Raw genomic sequence first — 21,508 nt, forward strand, 5'->3', positions numbered from 1 at the left:
GCAAGAGCCAAGATTAGTCACATGGTAGCACTTGGAGGATTCCCCGAGTCTGTTCATTCCTTTAGGATCACTCACTCCACTCCTCCCAGGACCTCCCCTGGGAACAAAGGAAAACCCAGGACTTGGGACTGGGCCCTTTTCCACCAACAGCTGCTAGTAGTTTGCATTTAACCCTAAACAGCAGTTAAAAGAAATGGGGGGGAGGAGGGAAACACTGTGCATCCACTAGAAACCCTTAGGTTTTCTCTAAACTTCTTCCAGAAACTTCTTAAAGGGCTCCGAGAACCAACAGGCCGATTACAGGACAAAAAGGAGGCTTAGAAACCTTGGTCCTAACGATGTCACCTACAAATGAAGCTCAACTATACACCACGTGAAGCCATACACACTGAGGGGTCAATCCCTTGTCCAACAAGGGGCCTGTGTGGGAGCCGACAAGCCAACAGCACCCTCCATCCCCCACTCTGCAGGGCAGGCGCCAAGCAGGGAACCGGCTTCTCTGCCAGATGTGGGCTGACACCGGCACAGGCCAAGGAGACCCTCCGGACTGCAGTCCTGGGCCTAATCTGCGAATACAACGCCTTGGCTGTCGTTTGGGCTCCACGTGTCCCTCCCTCCCTCCCTGCGGAACCATCTAGAAACTAATTCCTAGACCTGTAGGTTACCGAAGAGCCGCCTACATGTGGTTCTGGGCCAGCGCACCCCACCCGAAGAACGGCTGGATTCTTTGATTTCCTCGCGCGCTCACTCTAAAACCAAACCCGAGAGGAAGGGCACGGCCCAGGGTGGGGATGCCCTGAACTATCCGAGAGCCCTGGAGTAGAAAGAGACGTTCACAAGAATGCTCTCAGGCGAGGTGAGAGCGGGCGGAGTCCGGGACGCTGCGGCACCGCGGGGAGGGCGTGTGCCTGCGCCGGGTAGGGGTGGGGGGGTAACAGGAAGAGGAGGGTGAGGTGAAGGGGTGGGGTGAGCGCGCCCGGGACACCGGCCCAGGCTCCTCCTGCCTCCTTCTCCCCTTCCAACCCCCGCCCCTTACTAAGGCTCCCAGAGCGCCGCGTACCGCTCACTGGCCGCGCGTCCCAGCCAGCCAATCGTCCCTGCTGCGCCTCGGGCCAAGGTGAGTTCCTCCCGCCGCTCCCCGCCCGCCCCCAGCCCGGACCTGGCGCCTGGGGAAGCCCCCCGTCAGCTGTCGGGCCTCGCGCGGTGTTCCGGGCGCCGGCGGCTGCTAGCTTTCCACTTCTCAGCGCCCTGGGCCACACCCCGGCGAAGCGGGCAGCGCCCCTGCCCGGATCCTCACGGACTGGAGGAGGGGCGCTCGTCCTTTATTCCCGGTCCGCGGCGTGGGCGCCCGGGGGTCTCTGCCCTCTCCTCCCTTTCCGTTGCTCCTTACTGCCACTTTTCCTACTTTTCCACCAGTCTCCCGAGTTATCCGAAATCCCGCTTCTCCCCCCTTCCTGGCTGACATGTTTCTCTGTGGGCTCCAGCTGCAGGCTGACCTCTGGCCAGATGTGTGTGGCCTCCTCCTCTGAGATACACGGACCGAGCTGGACAGGTTGGCAGCTTCCTAAAGGGCACTGCTCAGTTCCCTCGCCCAGATGCTGCAGGTTGGGCTTCCTGTTGTTTGTGTGTAGGTCTATTTGTTTTCGTAACAAAGCTTGGCTAGCTGGCGGTGGCTGAGAGGAGAATATAGGAAGGGATTTCCCTACTGAAAGGATTCCCTTCTTGCAATCCTCATTAAACAAGTGGAACTATAAAGAAGGGAAGAGCGGCCTTGATGAAAGACCTTCCAGCCCAGATTAATCTGGCCCGGTGCATGAGCAGAGATAGACTTGCCCTTGGTACCGGGTCACAACTTGAGCTTAGCCAAAGGAATGCGGCTTCCTCCAGCCCTGGATACTGCTAACTGTCCATTTAGACTACCTAATTGAAACCGAGACTCAGCCAAGGTGGGTGGTTGGGGCTGGTGAGGAAAGCTAAGGAAAGCCGAGCATCTACAAGCTAGGCAGAGCAGAGCCCTAGGCCAGACCCTGAAAGACATCAAGTCCACCTCCCCTTCTCTCTCAAGGGGAGCTGGGAGCATCATGCAGGGCCTGGTGAGCACAAAGGGCTCCCAGATTCTCCTAGAGCAGGCCCGTGACTCAGCTGTGAGACCATGTGGGTGTGGCCCCAGTGGTTCCAGATAGTCCTGTGCAGATGGTTCGGACAGAAGACTTCCCGAAGAAGGGGAACTGTGCCATCTCAGAGGGCATTTTCCAAGAGGAAGTGAGTCACACCAGGACTGGCCAGCTATCTGAAGGAGAGGTTTCTGGACTGAACTGTGGGTGAGGGCAGCAACTGGATTGGCAAGGCCAAGGTGAGACGCACCCCTGTTGGGTGATTGGCCGGCATGCCTGCTGGCAGGCTGCCCCTGCTTTACTTGTGAGGTAGCTCTTCCCGTTAAGATGTTTTTAGCAGCGGCTGTAGGTTTCCACCCCCCAGCTCTGCAGCTTGAGTTTCAGACTGCTGCAGTGGCTCTTTATATCCTGCACTTCAGGGGAGACCAGGCTCATGGAAACACCCAGACAGTGATCTTTGCCTCCAACATGTTCCAGCAGATTGCAAAAGATAATACCAGAGGCTGGGGCAGAAATGAGTTCATATAACTCATGGGAAATTTCTTCATCAGCCCGGCCCCCACAGATTCCTAACCTTTTTCTATTTCTTGTCTCTCCCGGATGGCATATATGCCTTCCTTGACAGCCAGAAGCTACTTTCTTCATCGTGGTCCTTGACCCATTTGAAGTTTCTTATTTCAGTTCTTCACGTTTTCTTGAGGATATCCTGGCCATAAAGTATGCTGATTTTTAGATGATGCTCTGCCCTGGCTTTTTTTTGCAAACAGTATAGAATGGGCCCTTTTCCTCCCGAGTCTGGCCTTTGACCAGTATCTCAAGCAGCCGCCCCAGTGAAGTCAGCCCTTGGGCCTGGTGGAGCTAAGACTGGGTGCCTCCTTGCTTTCCAATGAGAGTTCCAAAAATGTGGCTTTTTTAGAGCACTGCCCACTTGGTATGCCCTTGGATAAAGCCCACTAGTTCAAAGTTGAGGGAAACAATGGAATCTTTTCAGGGTTTTGATGTGTAAGTTAGCACTCTGAGTGCTGGGAAAGCTGGAATGAAGGCTTAGCATCTTTCTTAAGCTTTTCATTTTCCTGAAGACTCAACAATTTAGGAATCTCATATCAAAAACAAAAAGAATGAATTTGCTTATTTTTTAACAATTTTCAGCGCTTCCTACCCCTTCACTAAATAACTACCATTCAACCCACCAATGGTTTTAACAGCACTGTCACAATGGCTACCCTTTGCCAGTTCAGGCTGATGTCTGACAGATCTTCCAGGAAAAGTGAACATGCTCCACTGGGGTAGAGAGGGCTTCTGAGTTCTTCTTGCATCTGGAGCTTTTTCTTCACTGCCCACGTTTTTGATAAGCAAGTTTCATGTTTGAGGAGAGGCAGGAGAGAGAGCCTGGATCCAGATCCGTTGCCTCAACTCATTTTTTCTGAATTCTTTTTAGGGATCAAATTCAAAAATACCTTCTGTGTTCAATTTAAAAAAAAAAAAAAGAAAGGAAAATCTTTCTTTTCTTTTCTTTTCAAAATCTCCAAAGCAGAAGGAAGGAAACCTCAAACACATTTTTAAATAACAGATGTTTGTTTTGACACACACCCTGCCAATTATTTTCTGGGTGGGCTGTAAGAAAACTAGGGTATGGACAAGACACAGAAGAGCAAAGTAAATCAGCCCTCTTGCTCTTTAGAAGTGTCCTTTTTGAAATTACGGTCTGGATCTGGGCATGGGTCCAGAGCACACATTTGGGATCACTCAGGAATAGACACTTTTCTAAGGAGGCCTCCTGCTCCCTGCTACTCCCAGGAGAACCGAAATGTACATTATTGTCACTCATTCTTACCACTCCATTGAGCAGGCTGTGGGAGGGCAGGCTGCTTAAGGAACCCACAATCTAGTGGGGAAAGAATCAGAAACACAATTAGCTAGAATTCAGAATATATTTTTAGACAGTATGCCATTAGCTGGTGAACTCCCCAAAGGCAAGCACCAGAGAGAGAGAGAGAGAGAGAAAGTGCGTGTGTGTGTCTGTGTGTGTGTGTGTGTGTGTATGTGTGAATGTGCACACCAGCCTAATGTCAGGGACGTGCGCAGCAGGTGCTCAGTGTAGGAGGACCAGAAATGGAAAATGTAATTCCCACCACTGTGACTAAATTTGTGGAGTCCAGGGTTCTTTTCTGTAGAGAGAACTGCACAGAGAAAAACTAGAGTTCTGAGCCCCCATCATAAAGAACTCTTACCCAGGCAAACAGGTAGGGAGGACACACAGACATCAGAATAAAATGACTCAATAAAAAAATGCAAGAACGATGAGGTAGTTACAGCCTGTGGAGTGCACAGTGTGAACCAAAACACAAGAAAACAGCAGGAGTGAGAAGAGAAAGAGAAGTCATGTTCAGGGTCTGGCCAGACCTGTTCAGCAGGACACATTTTTTTTTTCCCTGCGCTCACGGAATGTGCTTTTGTCTGTACCCTACTATTCCCATTCACAGGCAGCCCCGAGGGCCGCTTCCCCACTTCGCTCCAACTTCACATCCTTCTGCCGAGCTCTGAACTACAAGGGTTTCAGTGCAAACCCGGGTGGTCACACCTGCACTTCAGGTCCTGCCAAGGGGCTTGTCTGATTGATTCATTCATTCATTTTGCAAACGCTTATCTTGCAATTCATAGAACAGAATAATTCACAGTTCTTCCCCTGGAGGGTCTTAAATCTGAGAGGGAGATAGACAGGTGAAAGATTAAATGGATTGAGTGTTTCAGGTGCAAAGCTAGGTTGTCCTGGGTACGCAGGATGCTGCCCCCTCTTAGCCCCAGTGAAAATGGAACGGAGTGTGTTGTGTGATTGGGGAGATGGAAGCACCAGATTCAGGTCCCTGAACTTGCTCCTCTAGTACCAATGGTCAGCCCTGCAGCCTGCCCCACCCAAGACAGGAGAGCTACTGACTCAGTGGGGCAGCAGCTGCATTGGGGAAGAAGAGCTCCGTGACTCATCCACTAGCTAAGAGAACAGTTCTAATCACAACTTTTGCCCCTTTTCCTTCATCTTACTTGAAAACCAATGCTCTGGCTCCTCCTTCAAAACAATAATTTGCTCGTAGCCCTGCTCATTACTCTCTGGGCACTGGTTCCTCATGAGACTGTGGGCATCTCCTCTGCTTATCAAAGCCGTTCACCTCCATGAACTCAGATTCCTGGCTAGTCACTGTTCTGCGTTCTTATTTCAAAGGTCTACCTGACAAATAGGGAGTCGGCTGGCTGCTGTTCTTACTGCCCATTTGTTAAATAAAACAGCAATGGGGAGGGGAAGATGGGGGACACGTGGCTTCAGAGAAGAAAGCTTCCTAATGAATGTGGACAAGTAGGAGTGGGACTGGAGTTATCTGAGACCTGAGCGTTCACTTGAGTTAGACTGGCCTCACTCTCTCAAAGAAGATATTCAAGGGTCGCCAAGATTTCCTGCTTACAACTTATAATCCTTAGAAGTTCCTAAAATTAGCCTGTTCTCCCATTATAGGGGTCCTTACTATGCCATGTCCCCTTTCTTCTCTGGCTATGCAGTGCACCTTCCCTCTGCTCTGTGCAGAAGGTGAGTTGGGTGTCTGGTGACCAGTACCAATTTTGGCACCTTTGGGAATCGGTTATGAAGAACCCTGCTTCTCTGAGCTTAGACACAGAGGGTTTTTTTTTTTAATACCTCTGGTCACTGACTCCTTTCCTGAGTTATTTCAGACCTGGGGTGGAATCCCACATCTTCCCTCCCCTGACTCATTCAGCTCAGTTCTCTTAAATTGCTCAACTTCCAGAACAATCCAGGCAAGGGCAACTCCATCTAAGTGCTGTGGGTTGCCATTGACAACCACTGGGGCTGTGTACGAAAGGAGGAAAAGGGTGTGGTTCCCCTGGAATTCATCTCACAGTGGACCTTGGAGCATTAATTTGCTGATCTTTCCAAGAGAACTGCCTTTTGGATGAATCACGCCAGAGTCTGGCGTGTAGCATTCTGTAGAGTAGCACATTCTTTAGCATGCTGGTTCCTGCACTTTTCTGGGGATTAAAGGGGTAGAACTTACAATTCAGAAGTATAATTGCTGGGACGCCTGGGTGGCTCAGTGGGTTGAGCCGCTGCCTTCGGCTCAGGTCATGATCTCAGGGTCCTGGGATCGAGTCCTACATCGGACTCTCTGCTCAGCGGGGAGCCTGCTTCCCTCTCTCTCTCTGCCTGCCTCTCTGCCTACTTGTGATCTCTGTCTGTCAAGTGGATGAATAAAATCTTTGAAAAAAAAAAAAAAGAAGTATAATTGCTTAGTCCCTATGGTCACCAACTAGCTCTGCCTTCTCCTCTGTAAAAGATAGCATTTAGAAATCTGTGTTGAACACAGATCTGTCAGCAGCAGGAACCAGATCAAAATCACGTTTCTGGTTTCTTTGGGCACTCCAACCAGGAAAGGTGCCAGCCTCTCCATCAATCTGTGCACAAAACCTGTTCTTGTGCTGTGGGGTTTTGGGGGGCTTACTTATTTTTCTTTAAGATTTTACGTATTTGATAGAATGAGAGAGAGAGCACAAGTGAGTGGCGGCAGGGGAAGCCACAGAGGGAGAGGGAGAAGCAGACTCCCTGCTCAGCCGGGAGTCCAATGTGGGGCTCAGTCCTAGGACCCCGGGATCATGACCTGAGCTGAAGGCAGACACTTAACTGCTTAACCAACTGAGCCACCCAGGCTCCCCTTTGGGGGCTTTTTGTTTTGTTGTTATTGTTTGTTTTTGGAGTGGTATGCTGCAGTCTTCATTCAGGTTCACCTGTTTCTGTCCACTAGTGTGATCTTAAGTGATGTTGGCCAAAACTACTCTGTTCTGACAAAACATTCCTTCCAATGAAGCCAAAATCCACTGAGTTTGTATTAAGCACCAGGCACCAGGTCTTGATGTGGCATATGCCCCCAGATCATTGTACCTGAACAGAATGATCTGACATGTTTCCTTTCCCTTCTTTTAAACACTTTCCAATGGAAAGGTTTTGCTCTCCCACTGTGCCCCAGAATCAGAGTGGTTCTTCTGTGCTTCCTGCCAAAAACTAGGTCCCCAAAGGAGTTGGGGATATACTGTTACTTGTTCCTTTTCAAGAAACTAGACAATGAGGGGCGCCTGGGTGGCTCAGTGGGTTAAAGCCTCTGCCTTCGGCTCAGGTCATGATCTCAGGGTCCTGGGATCGAGCCCCGCATCGGGCTCTCTGCTCAGCAGGAAGCCTGCTTCCCTTCCTCTCTCTCTCTGCCTGCCTCTCTGCCTACTTGTGATCTCTCTCTGTCAAATAAATAAATAAAATCTTAAAAAAAAAAAAAAAAAGAAACTAGACAATGAGCTTTGAGTAGCTTTGAAAACCTACATTTTACTACCAGAGATGCAAGCAATGTGTTGCAATCAATAACAAGTTCAGACCTTTAGTAAAGAATACACGCCCAGGAAACAAAATTTATTTGTAATCAGATTTGTATTTTTCTTTTCTTTTTTTTTTTTTAAGACAGAGAGAGAGAGCACATGCATGGCGTTGGGGGTGGGGGGAGGCACACTGCAGAGGGAGAGGGAGAGAGAATGTCAAGAAGACTCTGCAAAGGGGCACCTGGGTGGTTCATTCGGTTAAGCATCTGCCTTTGGCTCAGGTCATGATCCCAACATACTGGGATCGAATCCTGCATTGAGCTCCCTGCTCAGTGGGGAGTCTGCATCTCCCTCTCCCTCTGCTGCTCCCCCAGCTTGTGCTCTTTCTCCCTCTTTCTCTCTCTCAAATAAATAAATAAAATCTTTAAATTAAATATAATGAAGACTCCACACTGAGCAGGGCTTGATCTCATGACCCTGAGATCACAACCTGAGCCAAAACCAAGAGTCGGACACTCAGCCACCTGTGCCACCCAGGTGCCTTTTTAGCAGATTTCTAAACCTAGACTTAAACTGAATCAGAATTAGTGGGCAACTAGACAAATTCCTCATTTAGAGCACCAATACCTGAGGGGCCCATTTCCATCAGCAGGAGGCCCAACACCTGAGGTGAATGGGGCCTTAGATTCATTGAACGTTAGAGCCAGAAAGGGTCACATGGATGACCTAATCATTTTCCTTCCAGTTACCCACAGAAGACTGGCAATACATGTGTCTTAAAAGCTCATGTAAACTCTTTCTTTACATCTTTTAGAAGGTTTCAACAGACCTCACCAAAATGCCGTCTCAAATGGAACATGCCATGGAAACCATGATGTTCACGTTTCACAAGTTTGCTGGTGATAAAGGCTACTTAACAAAGGAGGACCTGCGAGTACTCATGGAAAAGGAGTTCCCTGGATTTTTGGAAGTAAGTCCTGAAAGGCCCAGAAAGAACCAGGCATGAACACCAGGACTTCTAGTCCTGGTTGCTGTTCCTTCCACTTTCTATCCCTTCCCTGCGGAGGCCCCTAGTAGAAAAGTGTCTTTGTTCCTTTGCTTATTAAACATTATTGAGTGCCTACGGTTTGTAAGATGTCATGGGGGAAGCAGAAGGTAGAGAAGACACACTCCCTACCCTCAAGGAGCTTACAGTATGAAGGTGAAATAAGGCTGCACACACAGAACCACAAGATGTCCATTGAGACAGAGACAGAGAAAAAAGGTCTCTCACCAGAGAGGCATCGAGCAGGAAGTGGCCACCTCACGTCATAAACCTGGCATTGGAGATCCCACATTCTGGTCACATCCACTCTGAGCAATTCATGTCTCTTCTTAGATCCCTTCAGATAAAGGCTTTTTAAAAATAAGTGTCCTGTTCTAATCTAGAAAGGAATGGTGTCAAGCATCTGCTGAATGAGAGCCAAGTGTGACTCAGAAATCTCTGCTTTCTGCACTGAAAATGCTCTGAGAACACAGCTTGAGTCCCACAGACAGAGGGGCCCATCAGGACTAGGAGAGGACTGTGCCATCAGCTCAGACACCTCACTCAGGACATTAGGCCACAAGGCATAGTTGTCCTTTTACATCGTAGCCCCTCAAGACGTGGCTGTGATGTTTAACCGAAGGGGAAACATTGCTTGACAAAGTACTAGCATGAAATGCAAGCCCCTTTCTCCCTGCCACTCCTGTGGTCATTTGATAGGATCGTTACTGGGGCGCCTGGGTGGCTCCGTCAGTTAAGCGGCTGCCTTTGGCTCAGGTCATGATCCCAGGGTCCTGGGATCGAGCTCCATGTTGAGCCGCATGTTGTGCTCTCTACTCAGCGGCAGCCTGCTTCTCCCTCTACCTCTGCCTGCCACTCCCCCTGCTTGTGCTCTCTCTCTCCCCCTCTCTCTCTGTCAAATAAATAAGTAGAATCTAAAAAAAAAAAAAAAAAAAGAGGAAAGGATCGTTACTGTGCTTGGGGTAGAAAACTGCATCAGCCTCTAACAGGTGAAGGGAGCTGATGGTAAAGTGCTGAGTCCTGCGTCTTGTTGTCAGCCTGGTGGTGAGCACATGAGTTGAGCCCCTGCCTCCTGAACCCGTAAACATGGGGTTTTACAGTACGCTCTGATTCACGTTTTCCACGCCAGTTAAGTAAGTGGATACCCAGAGCCTGACAGCGGGCTCACAGCCACACGGGCCACGATGCTAGCCCAGAAGACTGCAGAATATGCCGCTGCTCTGCTCTCACAGCCCCAGACAATGAATTAGATCTGGCTTTGTCCTCACACTAGCCAGGTGGCATTGGCTTTCGGGCCTCAGTTCTGGCCCCATACATGAGAGGGCTGGACACAATCACCTCCACACTTCCGCTCTCGGGAATCCTCCCAGGCAAGCATAAAATGCAGGGGCATGTGTTCCTTGTAAGAAGCCTGCCCATCACACAAAGGCATTCTCCGCGTACTAACCCCTTGTTAATTGCGCTGTTGCATAAAATGAGAAGTGAGGATGAACATCATGTGAGACCCAGACTCTCCACCTGAAGGCTTGGTGGCATAAGAAACGTAAAGGGCGTATAGACTCCAGAGTACAGAATGTGGCCGTGCCATTTATTCCAGGCACAAGTCCTAATTCCGGACACACCCACACTTGCTGCACTGACGGAGCATTTTGTTTCTAAAGTTGACGTCTGTGTCATCCAAATTTCACTCCTGACCGCAGCCAGGAAGCTAGGGGTGAGGCCAGAATTAACTGAAACCCACCAGAAGCAGAGGCAGCCACACAGAGTGAGTCGTAGGTGACAGCTTAGGGTGGAGTTTACAGTCCTCAAGTGGGAAATGTTGCTGCTTTAGCATAAGGGGTTTCTGGGTGCAGTGTGGAAACATCCACCACTCCTGAGACACTGCGCATGAGTTTCCTCACTCATATGCATAATCCGTGGAATTGCAGAGACTTCCCCTGAACACCTTTACACCTCCAGAGGGCCTCATTTCCCTCACTGGTTGATGGTCTGGCCCCTGGAGGAGCAGCCACACTACCACGTCTAACCATCTTCACCATCCTCACGAGGAAAAGGAGAGATCTGAAACTTACTGCCTAAATTATCTTACGAGATCTTTTCTTAAGGAGCTTCCTTTTTCAAGGATTTGACCACACTGTCAGAAACAAACACTTGTTAAGAGGATGTAGGCTGGGGCACCTGGATGGGTCAGTTGTTAAGCATCTGCCTTCAGCTCAAGTCATGATCCCAGGGTCCTGGGGTCGAGACCCGCGTCCGGCTCCCTGCTTGGAGGGAAGCCTGCTTCTCCCTCTCCCACTCCCCCTACTTGTGTTCCCTATCTCACTGTGTCTCTCTCTGTCAAATAAATAAATGAAATCTTTAAAAAAAAAAAATTGTGAAGAGAATGTAGGCTGACACGCTGCAAAAAAAAATGGGAACTTTAGGGTGGTTCTCAGGCAGAATCCTGTGATCTTGAAAATTGTGGAATTGGCTGAGCTAGAAGGAGAGCAGATCAGAAGGTCATGCCAAGTTCACAGCGGTATATGCAGTGGACTGAGAATTAGGAGGCCTGGTCTAGCTTCTCTGACATGAATCTCCTCTTCCTAGAAATAGGCAATTCCTAATATCTCTATAGTTCTATGAAAAGATACCATGAAACCTTCTTTCCTAGCTTATGAATTGAATATGAATTTACTGAAATGCTCCCTCAAGGCAGAAAAATACATTTAGGTGACCTCCAAAAATCACTTACAACCTAAAACAAGAGTTCAGATCATTGGAAGATTATATTAATTAATGGTTGTCAGCAGAGCAAATCAGAGAAGCTTGGCACAGTAACCACCGACCAATATTTCTTGCCTTTGTTCTTTTTTTCAGAATCAGAAAGACCCTCTGGCCGTGGACAAAATAATGAAGGACCTCGACCAGTGCCGAGATGGCAAAGTGGGCTTCCAGAGCTTCTTCTCGCTAATCGCAGGGCTCACCATTGCATGCAATGACTATTTTGTAGTACACATGAAGCAGAAGGGAAAGAAATAGGCGATATTGAGCACCACTCCTGCCCAATGAGAGTTCTCCCGAAGGGTCTTTAAGGAATCTGTCCCACAGCTTCCCCTTGTATAAAGGATTCCATTGGCAGTTGGGGACCCTCAGAAAATGTACAAATAAAATCCCACCCCCATTTGAGAAGCAGAGAAAGAAAAGTCTTTTGATTTTTATATTGTTTGCATCCTCTTGCCCTCAATAAACAAATTCCTTTTTTAGTTCCTCACTTGAGATGGAATGGTTGTTCCTTCTTCAGAAATGCTTAGTCCCTGCTTCATTCCTGAAGAGCCTGCGTGTCCTTGGCAGCCTGCTTACTGCAGAGCGGGCAAAGTGGGAAAGCTGTCTCAGTTCAGCCTGGGGTCTGACTTCTCTGACTGATCTGCCCTTGGAGCTGTGTCTAGCTGAAGGACCAAAACTTCAAGGATTAAGAGAAGGCACTTCCAGAATATATCCTAATTTTATCATTGCTGAGCACTGTCTTGTCTAGTTAAGTCAGAGCCTTTCCAACCAGCACTTTGAATGTCTGAGATGTCAGAGTCCAATTTTCATTGTGGAGTTTCAGCAGTCTTGGGTAAAAATAGGCCTATAAGACAACCGATCAAAAAACAGAGTCTGGTGTGATGCTTCAGTAACAACAACACACTAACATACGTTGAGTTGTCACGAGATGTGTCCTGATTAGATTGTGATGGCAGGAAACAGGCCAGCACAACTTACAGAATGGGGTAGTCTTTTCCGTTGAAAATGAAGTGCTGGTACCAATGTCTTAAAAAGCAGCCAAATGTTTCTCCCAGCCCTGTCTGTCTACTGCAGGCTCCGGCATATGTGCATTGTGTGCTATATGCTTACTGATAACAATGCCCTGTTTTTATGGAGAGACGATTTATGAATTGGTATATGAAATTGTTCCTGTTAAATAGGTTGGTGAAGGTGGAAACATTTGTTCTAACGACTGGACACTTCAACAAAATTCTGGGGAAAAGCTCAGTATAAGGTCATCCATCCTCACAAGGAAAAATATGCAAAAGAGAACAGGGTAGTCCAAAACTAGCTTTGGGAAAAGGAAATCTGTAATTAAATCAAAGACACAATTCTACCATTTTATTTTGTCTCAACCGAGAAATGAGCAAGGTAAGATAACTCACAGCTTGGCAGCGACGGGATTAGATCAGGTTTACAAAGAGGGATTTATTACAAGATATTAAATAGAGGGAGGGTTGGCTAGCTGTAGAAACTGAGCCCAGGAATGTCGTGTCACAGAACTGGGTCACTAAGGGGCCTGGACTGGGAAGCCCTTGCTACAGCGGGCAGCTCCAGAACCATGCCGCCCAGATACCCGTTTTGCTGCCTCCTGTCCATACAGGACTTGGCTCCCACCTGAGACTCAAGGAAGTATATCTAATGAGCAGAACTGCAATCCCATCAGAGCCCTAACTTCCAGGGAGCCTGGGAAGTAAGAGTTTCACATGTTCCAACCTCTGCACATTAGGAGTTGACCCATCCACCGTGTCTGCAACAGTGATGATTCTTAAAAAAAAGGGGGGGGGGGTGCCTGGGTGGCTCAGTGGGTTAAGCCTCTGCCTTTGGCTCAGGTCATGATCTCAGGGTCCTGGGATCGAGTCCCGTATTGGGCTCTCTGCTCAGCAGGGAGCCTGCTTCCTCCTCTCTCTCTCTCTCTCTCTCTCTCTCTCTGCCTGCCTCTCTGCCTACTTGTGATCTCTCTCTGTCAAATAAATAAATAAAATCTTAAAAAAAAGAAAAATCTCAGTATTAAAAAAAAGATTTTATTGATTTTTTTAAAGAGAGAGAGAGTGCATGTGCATGAGCAGGGAGGCGGGGCAGAGGGAAAAGCTGGCTCCCCACCCAGGACCCAGGGATCATCACCTGAGCCAAAGGCAGACACTGCACCGACTGAGGCACCCAGGCACCCCAACCACAGTGATGATTCTTAATTCTAAGGGAATTCTTCCAGCCTGTAAGTTAAAGACACCATGGCTCTAAGGAAAGAAGGCTCTAAGAGATAACCTCTGACAGCTACAGGGAATGGAGAAGAAACTGACCCTTCACAAGCCAGCAAAATCTAGGTCTACAGGAATGTGTATCAGCCCAATAGTACCCCCTCAGTTTACACCACCTGCCTCCTGGGACAAATGTATTTGTTGAGTATTACAAAATTGGTGTTCAATTGACAAATGGGCAAGTGAAATTGTAACACAAGGGTGTTACTGTGGGCTCAGATGTCCCCAAATCCTCAGCAAACTTTCACACTCTAAACCTCTTTACCTGAAAACAGAAAGAGAACTAGCCCAGGAAAGATTCTGGGGTTAGAGCAGAGGAATATTATATTCATGTTCACAGTGGGTATGTAGATCCCCCAAAATTCTAAAGAAATGTGTTATTCCTAGAAGATGACCCCAGACTCTGGCGTTCAGAATAGTCCCCGCTGCCAGGGAAGCCTCTGGGTGTGTGTGCATGTTGGAGCTGGTAGGGGAAGGGGAGAATAGCACACTTTCCTTATGTTAACCCCATTGCTCGAAACATAGAGTTTTGAGCTAGTACAATAAAATAAAAATGGTATTTTTGAGCTAGTACAATAAAAATAAAAATGGTATTTATGGTTCAAAACCCTACATGACTCTCCATGCCAACATAAACAATGGATCCCACAATCTGACCTACCAAAATGGCCGTCTAGGCTTCTAGAGTCTCTGCCTAATGGCTCCCAGAGGGCAAAGCTGTGATTATGCCAACAGCTATCAAGAAGATCTTCTGGAAAATTCCACTCATTCTGCTACAGGGCTGAGTTGTAAAAGCAGATCCCGCCCCCTCCACACCCAGTTCTGAAGAATGGATGGCAGCAATGAAATGATTTAATATTTTTTAAATATTAAGTGATTTAATATTTTTCTATTCAAATGTTTTAATATTTAAAATTTAATAAATTAATATTTTGATATTTAAATAAAATATCTAAAAATATTTCCTATTTTCTATTCTGAATCATCTCCATGGGAGAACAAGGGCAAGTATATAAACCTCTTTCTCAATCTGACCACTTGAGAGTGATTGTTCAGGTGCCTTCTCCAGCTCTTAACCTCAAAGGGATAGTTGTGAAGAGGAATTCATTCATCTAGCAATTATTTACAAAGGCTATCTATGGGAATGACGCTGAGCAAAGTTCTGTGGTGGATGTAAAGAGGCAGATGTCCACAGCACCTGCTCAAGATTGGAATCTGGTTGAAAGATAATATACAAAGCAGACAAAAAAATTAAATAACAACACAACAGAACATTGGCAAGAGTGAGTTATGATGGGCACTCTTGGTCACTGTTAATATGAAAGTAATTTCTACAGCCTTTGGGGGAGGCAAAGTTGGCAGTGTGCACCAGCACCCTTCAACGCGTTGTTCTTGACCTAACGTCTCTATCCTGGGAGAATTTATCCTAACAAAGCAACAAAAGATCATTACAAAGATTCGTATACAAAGATATTTATTTGATGCATCCATTTTTAGAGTAGCTAAAACCTGGGGGCGCCTGGGTGGCTCAGTCGTTTAGCATCTCCCTTCAGTTCCCTGGGATCAAGCCCCATATTGGGCTCCCTACTCAGCAGGAAGCCTGCTTCTCCTTCTCCCACTCCCCAGCTTGTGTTCCCTCTCTCATTGTGTCTCTCTGTGTCAAATAAATAAAATCTTTAAACAAACAAACAAAAAAAAGAGTAGCTAAAACCTGAATACAACTTTAAGGTCCAACAATAGGATTAAATAAATTAAATATAGGGACACCTGGGTGCCTCAGGCAGTTAGGCGTCTGCCTTTGGCTCGGATTATGATCCCAGGACTCTGGGATCAAGTCCTTGCTTCTCCCCCTGCCTACCACTCTCCCCGCTCATGAGCTCTCTCTCTCTCTCTGACAAATAAATAAATACTTTTTGAAATAATAATATATAAACATATATATATATATATATTTTAATATTTTAGTTTTTTGACAGAAAGAGAGTGCACAAGCAGGGGGAGCAGCGGGCAGAAGGAGAGGGAGAAGCAGGCTCTCACTGAGCAAAGAACCTGAAGTGGGGCTTGATCCCAGGACCACAGGATCATGACCTGAGCTAAAGGCAGACACTCAACCAACTAAGCCACACAGGCACCCTGGGATTCCTTTCTTTTTAAAATATGTGTGTCTGCACATGCACAAAAGACTAAAGGATATACATCCAGCTGTGTTTTAGTTTCTAAGGTAGGAGTTACTGGCTGGGGAAACTGTTGTCTCCAGAAAGAAGTTGATGAGATTATTTTAATGTCCTTTCTATACACTGCTATGTCATCTAAATTTTCTACCACGATTCTACTTTTAGAATCTGGAAAACAAAATTCTACTGTTTTTTAAAAGAATGTGTGTATTTATTGAGGATCTATGAAGATCTGTATGAGATACCTCTTAAGAACTATCTTATTTAGCCCTTACAATAACCTTGTTAAGGTTTTATAACACCCATTTTACAGATGGCAAAACCAAGACTCCAGTAACTATCCCAAAGCCCCATAGTAAGTGGCAATATCAAGATGTGAATTTAGAGGCTGTGTTTCTTTCTTCCTATTCTGCAGTTGTCTCAAGGTGCTATTTGCATAAATTAAGTATCAAATATATTACACCATCAAAAGAGTGAGTGATCATTGTGGGTGGGGCAAGACTAGGCAGAAAAGATTACAGGATAATCTAGTCTTTAAAGATTAGAGGACATTCAGGTAATATTAATATAGCTAATAATTATATAATTATATAATATAGCTATATAATTAATATAGCTAATATTAATTGAGCTTTTACTATGTTCTAGTGCCTTACAAATATTAATTCATTTGCTCCTCCCAACAACAAGTGAGGTAGGTACTGTTGGTTTCCACTTTGCAGGTGATTTGACCAAGGTATGGAGCTAATAAGTGGTGGAGGCAGAATTTGAACCTAAACCATCTATGGTTTTAGCCACTCTTCCCTGCGGCCTTCCTGGACGTAGTAATGAGGGTATGGAGGAATGTCCAGGACACAGAGTCCCGGGAAGGTTAGAATGGAGTGTATTCATGTGAGAAAAGACATGAAGGTGTGAGACATGAAAGGTAGGTGATAAATGAATGACAACTGGGAAATAGTAAATGATGTGTGAGCGTTGATAGGGGAGGTCATTGGATTAAAAACACTACAAATCTAGGGTCTGGCTTATCTCTGCTCCTATAGGAGCCAGACCCTATTATCTAATAGGGGGTGATCGACAATAAATATGTTCCTGTAGGGGCGTTGGGTGGCTCAGTCAATTATGTGTCTGGCTTTGGCTCAGGTCATGATCTCAGGGTCCTGGGATCGAGCCCCACATCGAGTGCCCAGTTCAGCAGACATCCTCCTTCTCCCTCTCCCTCTGCCCTCCCCCCCATTTGTGCTCTCTCTCCTTCTCTCTCTCTCTGTCAAATAAATAAATAACCATAAATAAACAAATAAACAAACAAATAAATAAATTCTTGTGAATGTGCTTCTCACTTTCCTCCAGCACTCACATCCCAATCACATTCCAGCATACAAAAGATAAATCTATTTTATTTTATTTTATTTTATTTTATATCTATCTTTCTAAGAAGCACTGAGAACAGGGAAGAAAGAAAAACACTGATCTCTGGCAAGTCAACCCAAAATGAAGAGAGGGAGAAAATCAAGATGACAGGGCCACAGGGTCTGGACGAGGAAGATGCCCCCGCGGAACACTAATCCTCATGTCCTACCGAGATTCCCACTTACCTGCAAAATGATATATTCACTCTGACTGAAGCTACCCTGTATATTTTTTACTGCATGAAAGTGGGCAAAGTCTGGAAGCAGTTATATAAAAGTAAAAACGGTGATATCATTAATGTTTTCTTTAATGACGTTATATAATTTTTCCAATAAGATTGACCAGAGGAGGAAGAATCATTTCAGTTAGCTCTCTGGACCACAGAATTTGTAGTGCATAATGCAAAAATCCTACCATGTTACCCAAGCAGCTAATCAATGAGCAGCCCCTGCATTTCGGCTTCTTCCTGCAAAGGTTCAACCTGTTCCCACCAACCTCTTCAGGCACATCCATCAAGGCTCTGGAGCAGTAACAGCACTTAGCCTCAAGCCTGTTTTTCTAGAAGGAGGAGGAGGAGGATTCAGCATTGGTCTCTGTAGAGGACTCTGTTCTACCCTACGCCCATTCTGGGTGAGTCAACACACAAAAGGTTTCTTGGCTTTCTTTCAAATTTTACAACCTATGAGATAAATAACAATGTGATGAACAAAGGCAAAAGGAAAAAAAAATTGAACTTTCTTATAACTGACAGTCTATTGACAAGTACTTGAGACAGAGTGACCTTCCTCTAGAAACTCAACGGCCTCGATGTTAATACTTTGCTAGAAGTAAAAGACAACCTTAGCTTGACATTAGCCTGACCTCCAAGATCCTGTAAGTCTCCTTTAACACATAAAATCTCTTTGGAAACTTCCTTTATCTCTACCCACCCCCTACCCAAGATATATGTTATCTGTCATCCCCTAAGCATACAGCCCACCGATACACATCTATAGGGTCCCATAACTAAGGTTTTACTAGACAGCAGTAAATGACTTCGTCCTAACAGCAGCTAGCCCCTCAAGGTCCTGGAAACCTTGCTTCCAAATTCCTTAGAGACTTTCACTATCCCTAATCCCTCCCACCTCAGAATATACAATCAGCTGCTCCTCACGAGCCCAGTGCAGCTCTTTCTGCTCGTGGGTCCTGTCCCTGTGTTTCAATAAAATCACCTTTTTGTACTGAAGATGCCTCAAGAATTCTTTCTTGACCATTTGCTTCCAGACCCCAACATTTCCACTTTACAGGTGATTTCCTGTAATGAAATTTCCATTCAACAATGTGACTGCAAGCAGCACAGGAGTAGCGAACGACACAGAAAATGTGATCACTGGCCTGCGCGGAGTCTGCAGGGCAAGAGCTGCGCATATCAACAACACGTAGGTGACAGCAGGTAAGGCAAAGACGAAGCCTGAGTGCTGAATGGTGGATGCCACCACCATTGCTGAGAGATTACAGTTTTGTGGAGAGAGGAGTTGGTAGAAAAGAACGGAGGGGAAGATCCACTTTGGGCAGGGCAGTGTGGGAAGAGCAGAGAGGAACAGAAAACACGGAAAAGGCAAGAATGAGCAGAGAAAGGCCGGGCCTGGCTGGGATGGGTGTGCTGTCAGATGCTGGAACGTGGGGAAGAGGGAGGACCACATCATACCTGGGAGGGGGGAAAGCATATAGGTTTGAGCAAGGAAGTGATTTTTCAGCATAATTAATGTGACACAAATGACAGACGTGGGAGACACTAGAAAGAAGCCTGCCAATTAGGAGTCTGCTACTCAGGGGCACGTGGGTGTCTCAGTTGGTTAAGCGTCTGCCTTCAGCGAAGGTCATGATCTCAGGATCCTGGGATCAAGGCCCACATGGGGCTCTCTGTTCCGCAGGAAGCCTGCTTCTCCCTCTTCTTCCTGCAGCTCCCCCTGCTTGTGCTTTCTCTCTATCTCTCAAATAAATAAATAAAAATCTTTAAAAAAAAAAAAAAAAAAGCCTGCTGCTCACTGGGCAGTCATGAAAAACAGCTGATCTCAATACGCTGATCTGTAATGATCAGGAGACATAATGTTAGAGCAAAAACTAAAGTACAGGAGAACGTGCATCTGTCTCTCTGTAAGTATGTCCATTAAACCACCATGTGGGGGGTAGTGATAGTGGAGAATACCTCCCCATAATCACTTAAATATATAAGAAACTGATAAAACCAGATGCTTCCCAGGAAAAAAAACAGGATGGAGGGGCAGGGTTGGGTGAGGGGAGCAGGAAGTGGGAAGGAGAATATTTAGGTGTCTCCTTTCATATCATTAGGATCTGAATTCATATACAAAATGAATCCATGTACAAAAGATTTAATAAAGTTTTACTTTAAAAAATAAAAAAATAATAATAATAAAATAAAAAATAATTCAGGGACACCTGGGTGGCTCGGTTGGTTGGGCAACTGCCTTCAGCTCAGGTCATGATCCTGGAGTCCTGGGATCAAGTCCCACATTGGGCTCCCTGCTCTGTGGGGTCTGTTTCTCCCTCTGACCTCTCTCCTCTCATGCTCTCTCTCTTTCTCTCTCTCTCTCAAATAAATAAATAAAATCTTTAAAAATAATAATAATAAGTCATTGCTTTTTAATAACTATCCTATCTTTAATATGTATTGTTTCAATACTTTCTTGCTTTTTAAGAACTATTCTGTCTTTAATTAATATGTATTGTTTCAATAATTACATCACAATGTAGTTTTTTTCTAAGATTTTAACTGCATGTTGTAATAAGCCAAGTAAGAGTACAGGAGGTAGGAAGGTAAGCATAGGGTGGAGCAAAATACCCCAGCCCCAGGTCGCTGATCCTGCGCTTCCCCCACTGTGGCTTTTAGGGGGTAAGGTGAGGAGCAGTGACAGAGCCTACAGGTTAGAGCATAAGTAGGAACACCCACTTTACTTGGTGCTGTCCTCTCAAACAGTTTTCTATGAAAACAATCAGATCTTCAGTACAGAATAGAAGACCTCAAAGAAAATTCTCTCCTACAGGGTATTGTTTTTAGCGGCATTTTTTGGACATACCCCACGCCCCCAACATGCACACACACGTACACGTGTTCACTTTCCTCCACAGCAAGCTGCACTGTGAGGGACCCAGTTGAGAAGCTTGCTTTAAGCAATGGGGCTCATCCCATGCCACACAAACAGCCCCATGTGGCAAGTGCCCAGCATCCTCCTCATACTCCCGCTCTTGGACTCCCACCATTTACCCTGCCTTTGGGGCTGACTCTCGTAGCAGCCCCCATCCTGCCGGCATCTGATCACACTCTTATTTATGGCCCTATTTCACCTTAGGACCTGAAGCACACCCACAGTTTACCTGTGACAACCCTGACTTCTCTCCTTCACACAGAATCTTCCTAACCTATGCTTTCTCAGACCACCCTGGGAAATCTAGAACCTTTTACACTACTGCAGCCTTCTAGAGAACAGCACTCCCCACGGGCATTCTCAGGTATCAAAATGAGGGGCCACGACACAAAAACAGTTTCTTAAAAATGTAATAGGACTCAACGACTGATTAAAAATGGATGGAAAATAGGGGTGCTTGAGTGTCTCAGTCATTGAGTGTCTGCCTTCGGCTCAGGTCATGATCCCAGGGTCCTGGGATCGAGCCCCGCATCGGGCTCCCTCCTCTGCGGGAAGCCTGTTTCTCCCTCTCCCACTCACCCTGCTTGCGTTTCCTCTCTCGCTGTGTCTCTCTCTGTCAAACGAATACATTAAAAATCTTTTTAAAAATGGATAGAAAATAGAAGTATTAGAAGCACCTTCAAAATCTATGCAAGATCATCAAAATCTAACGCCTAGGGCTGGGGGCCAGAATGGCAGACTTCCAAAAGAAGACCACCTGTAATGAATCATTCTATACAAGGATTTGTCTAAGTCAGACCCTAACTTGGCCATGACATTATCCCGTAGTCTTTGCACATTCCCGCTGGGAGCTGCCAGCAACACTGCAAGTCAGGCGTGTGACCTCCCCTGGCACTGGCTTCTTATCCCCACTTCTCTGGCCTCCGAATCCCAGTCTGGTCGCTTCTAGCTTCTCAGCACTAACTGCTATTACAGTGGGTCAGGCAGAGGGAGGGTCAAAGGAGCCACCTGAGTGGACACTAACAGATCCACTGACATCAGGGAAGTCTACAAGAGGGGTCTGCTGAGCACCAGGATGGGGACGCTTGGAGGTAACTGGTGCAGTAGGGGAAGTGGGGGCTCTGGAGTCAAGTAAACCTATGCTCAAATCCTACTGGTTATTGTCAACTTCACGATGTATTGATAAGAATCGGTAACATCTATTACCCATTGT

The 21,508-nt window shown here is 46.3% G+C and overlaps 1 protein-coding gene across 2 annotated transcripts; it reads left to right on the plus strand.

Moving 5' to 3' along the window:
• Nucleotides 1-969: 969 nt before the first annotated feature.
• Nucleotides 970-11,778, plus strand: S100A10 (S100 calcium binding protein A10). 2 transcript variants are annotated; one of them, XM_047726115.1, is made up of 3 exons: nt 970-1,117; nt 8,296-8,448; nt 11,380-11,778. In XM_047726115.1, the coding sequence occupies exons 2-3, from the start codon at nt 8,317-8,319 to the stop codon at nt 11,539-11,541; spliced, it is 294 nt and encodes a 97-aa protein (XP_047582071.1). In that variant the 5' UTR covers nt 970-1,117; nt 8,296-8,316; the 3' UTR covers nt 11,542-11,778. The 2 variants fall into 2 exon arrangements, with proteins under 2 accessions (XP_047582071.1, XP_047582072.1); XM_047726116.1 differs by having other exon boundaries at nt 972-1,117; nt 8,293-8,448.
• Nucleotides 11,779-21,508: the final 9,730 nt, after the last annotated feature.

This window comes from Lutra lutra, chromosome 4 (assembly GCF_902655055.1).
Source record: "Lutra lutra chromosome 4, mLutLut1.2, whole genome shotgun sequence".
Taxonomy (NCBI): Eukaryota; Metazoa; Chordata; class Mammalia; order Carnivora; family Mustelidae; genus Lutra; species Lutra lutra.

Bases quoted from the DNA above. Each gene is read 5' to 3' on its own strand.
- S100A10 (XM_047726115.1), top strand. From the start codon at position 8,317: ATGCCGTCTCAAATGGAACATGCCATGGAAACCATGATGTTCACGTTT. The intron at 8,449-11,379 runs GTAAGTCCTGAA...TCTTTTTTTCAG, and splicing joins AGTTCCCTGGATTTTTGGAA to AATCAGAAAGACCCTCTGGC.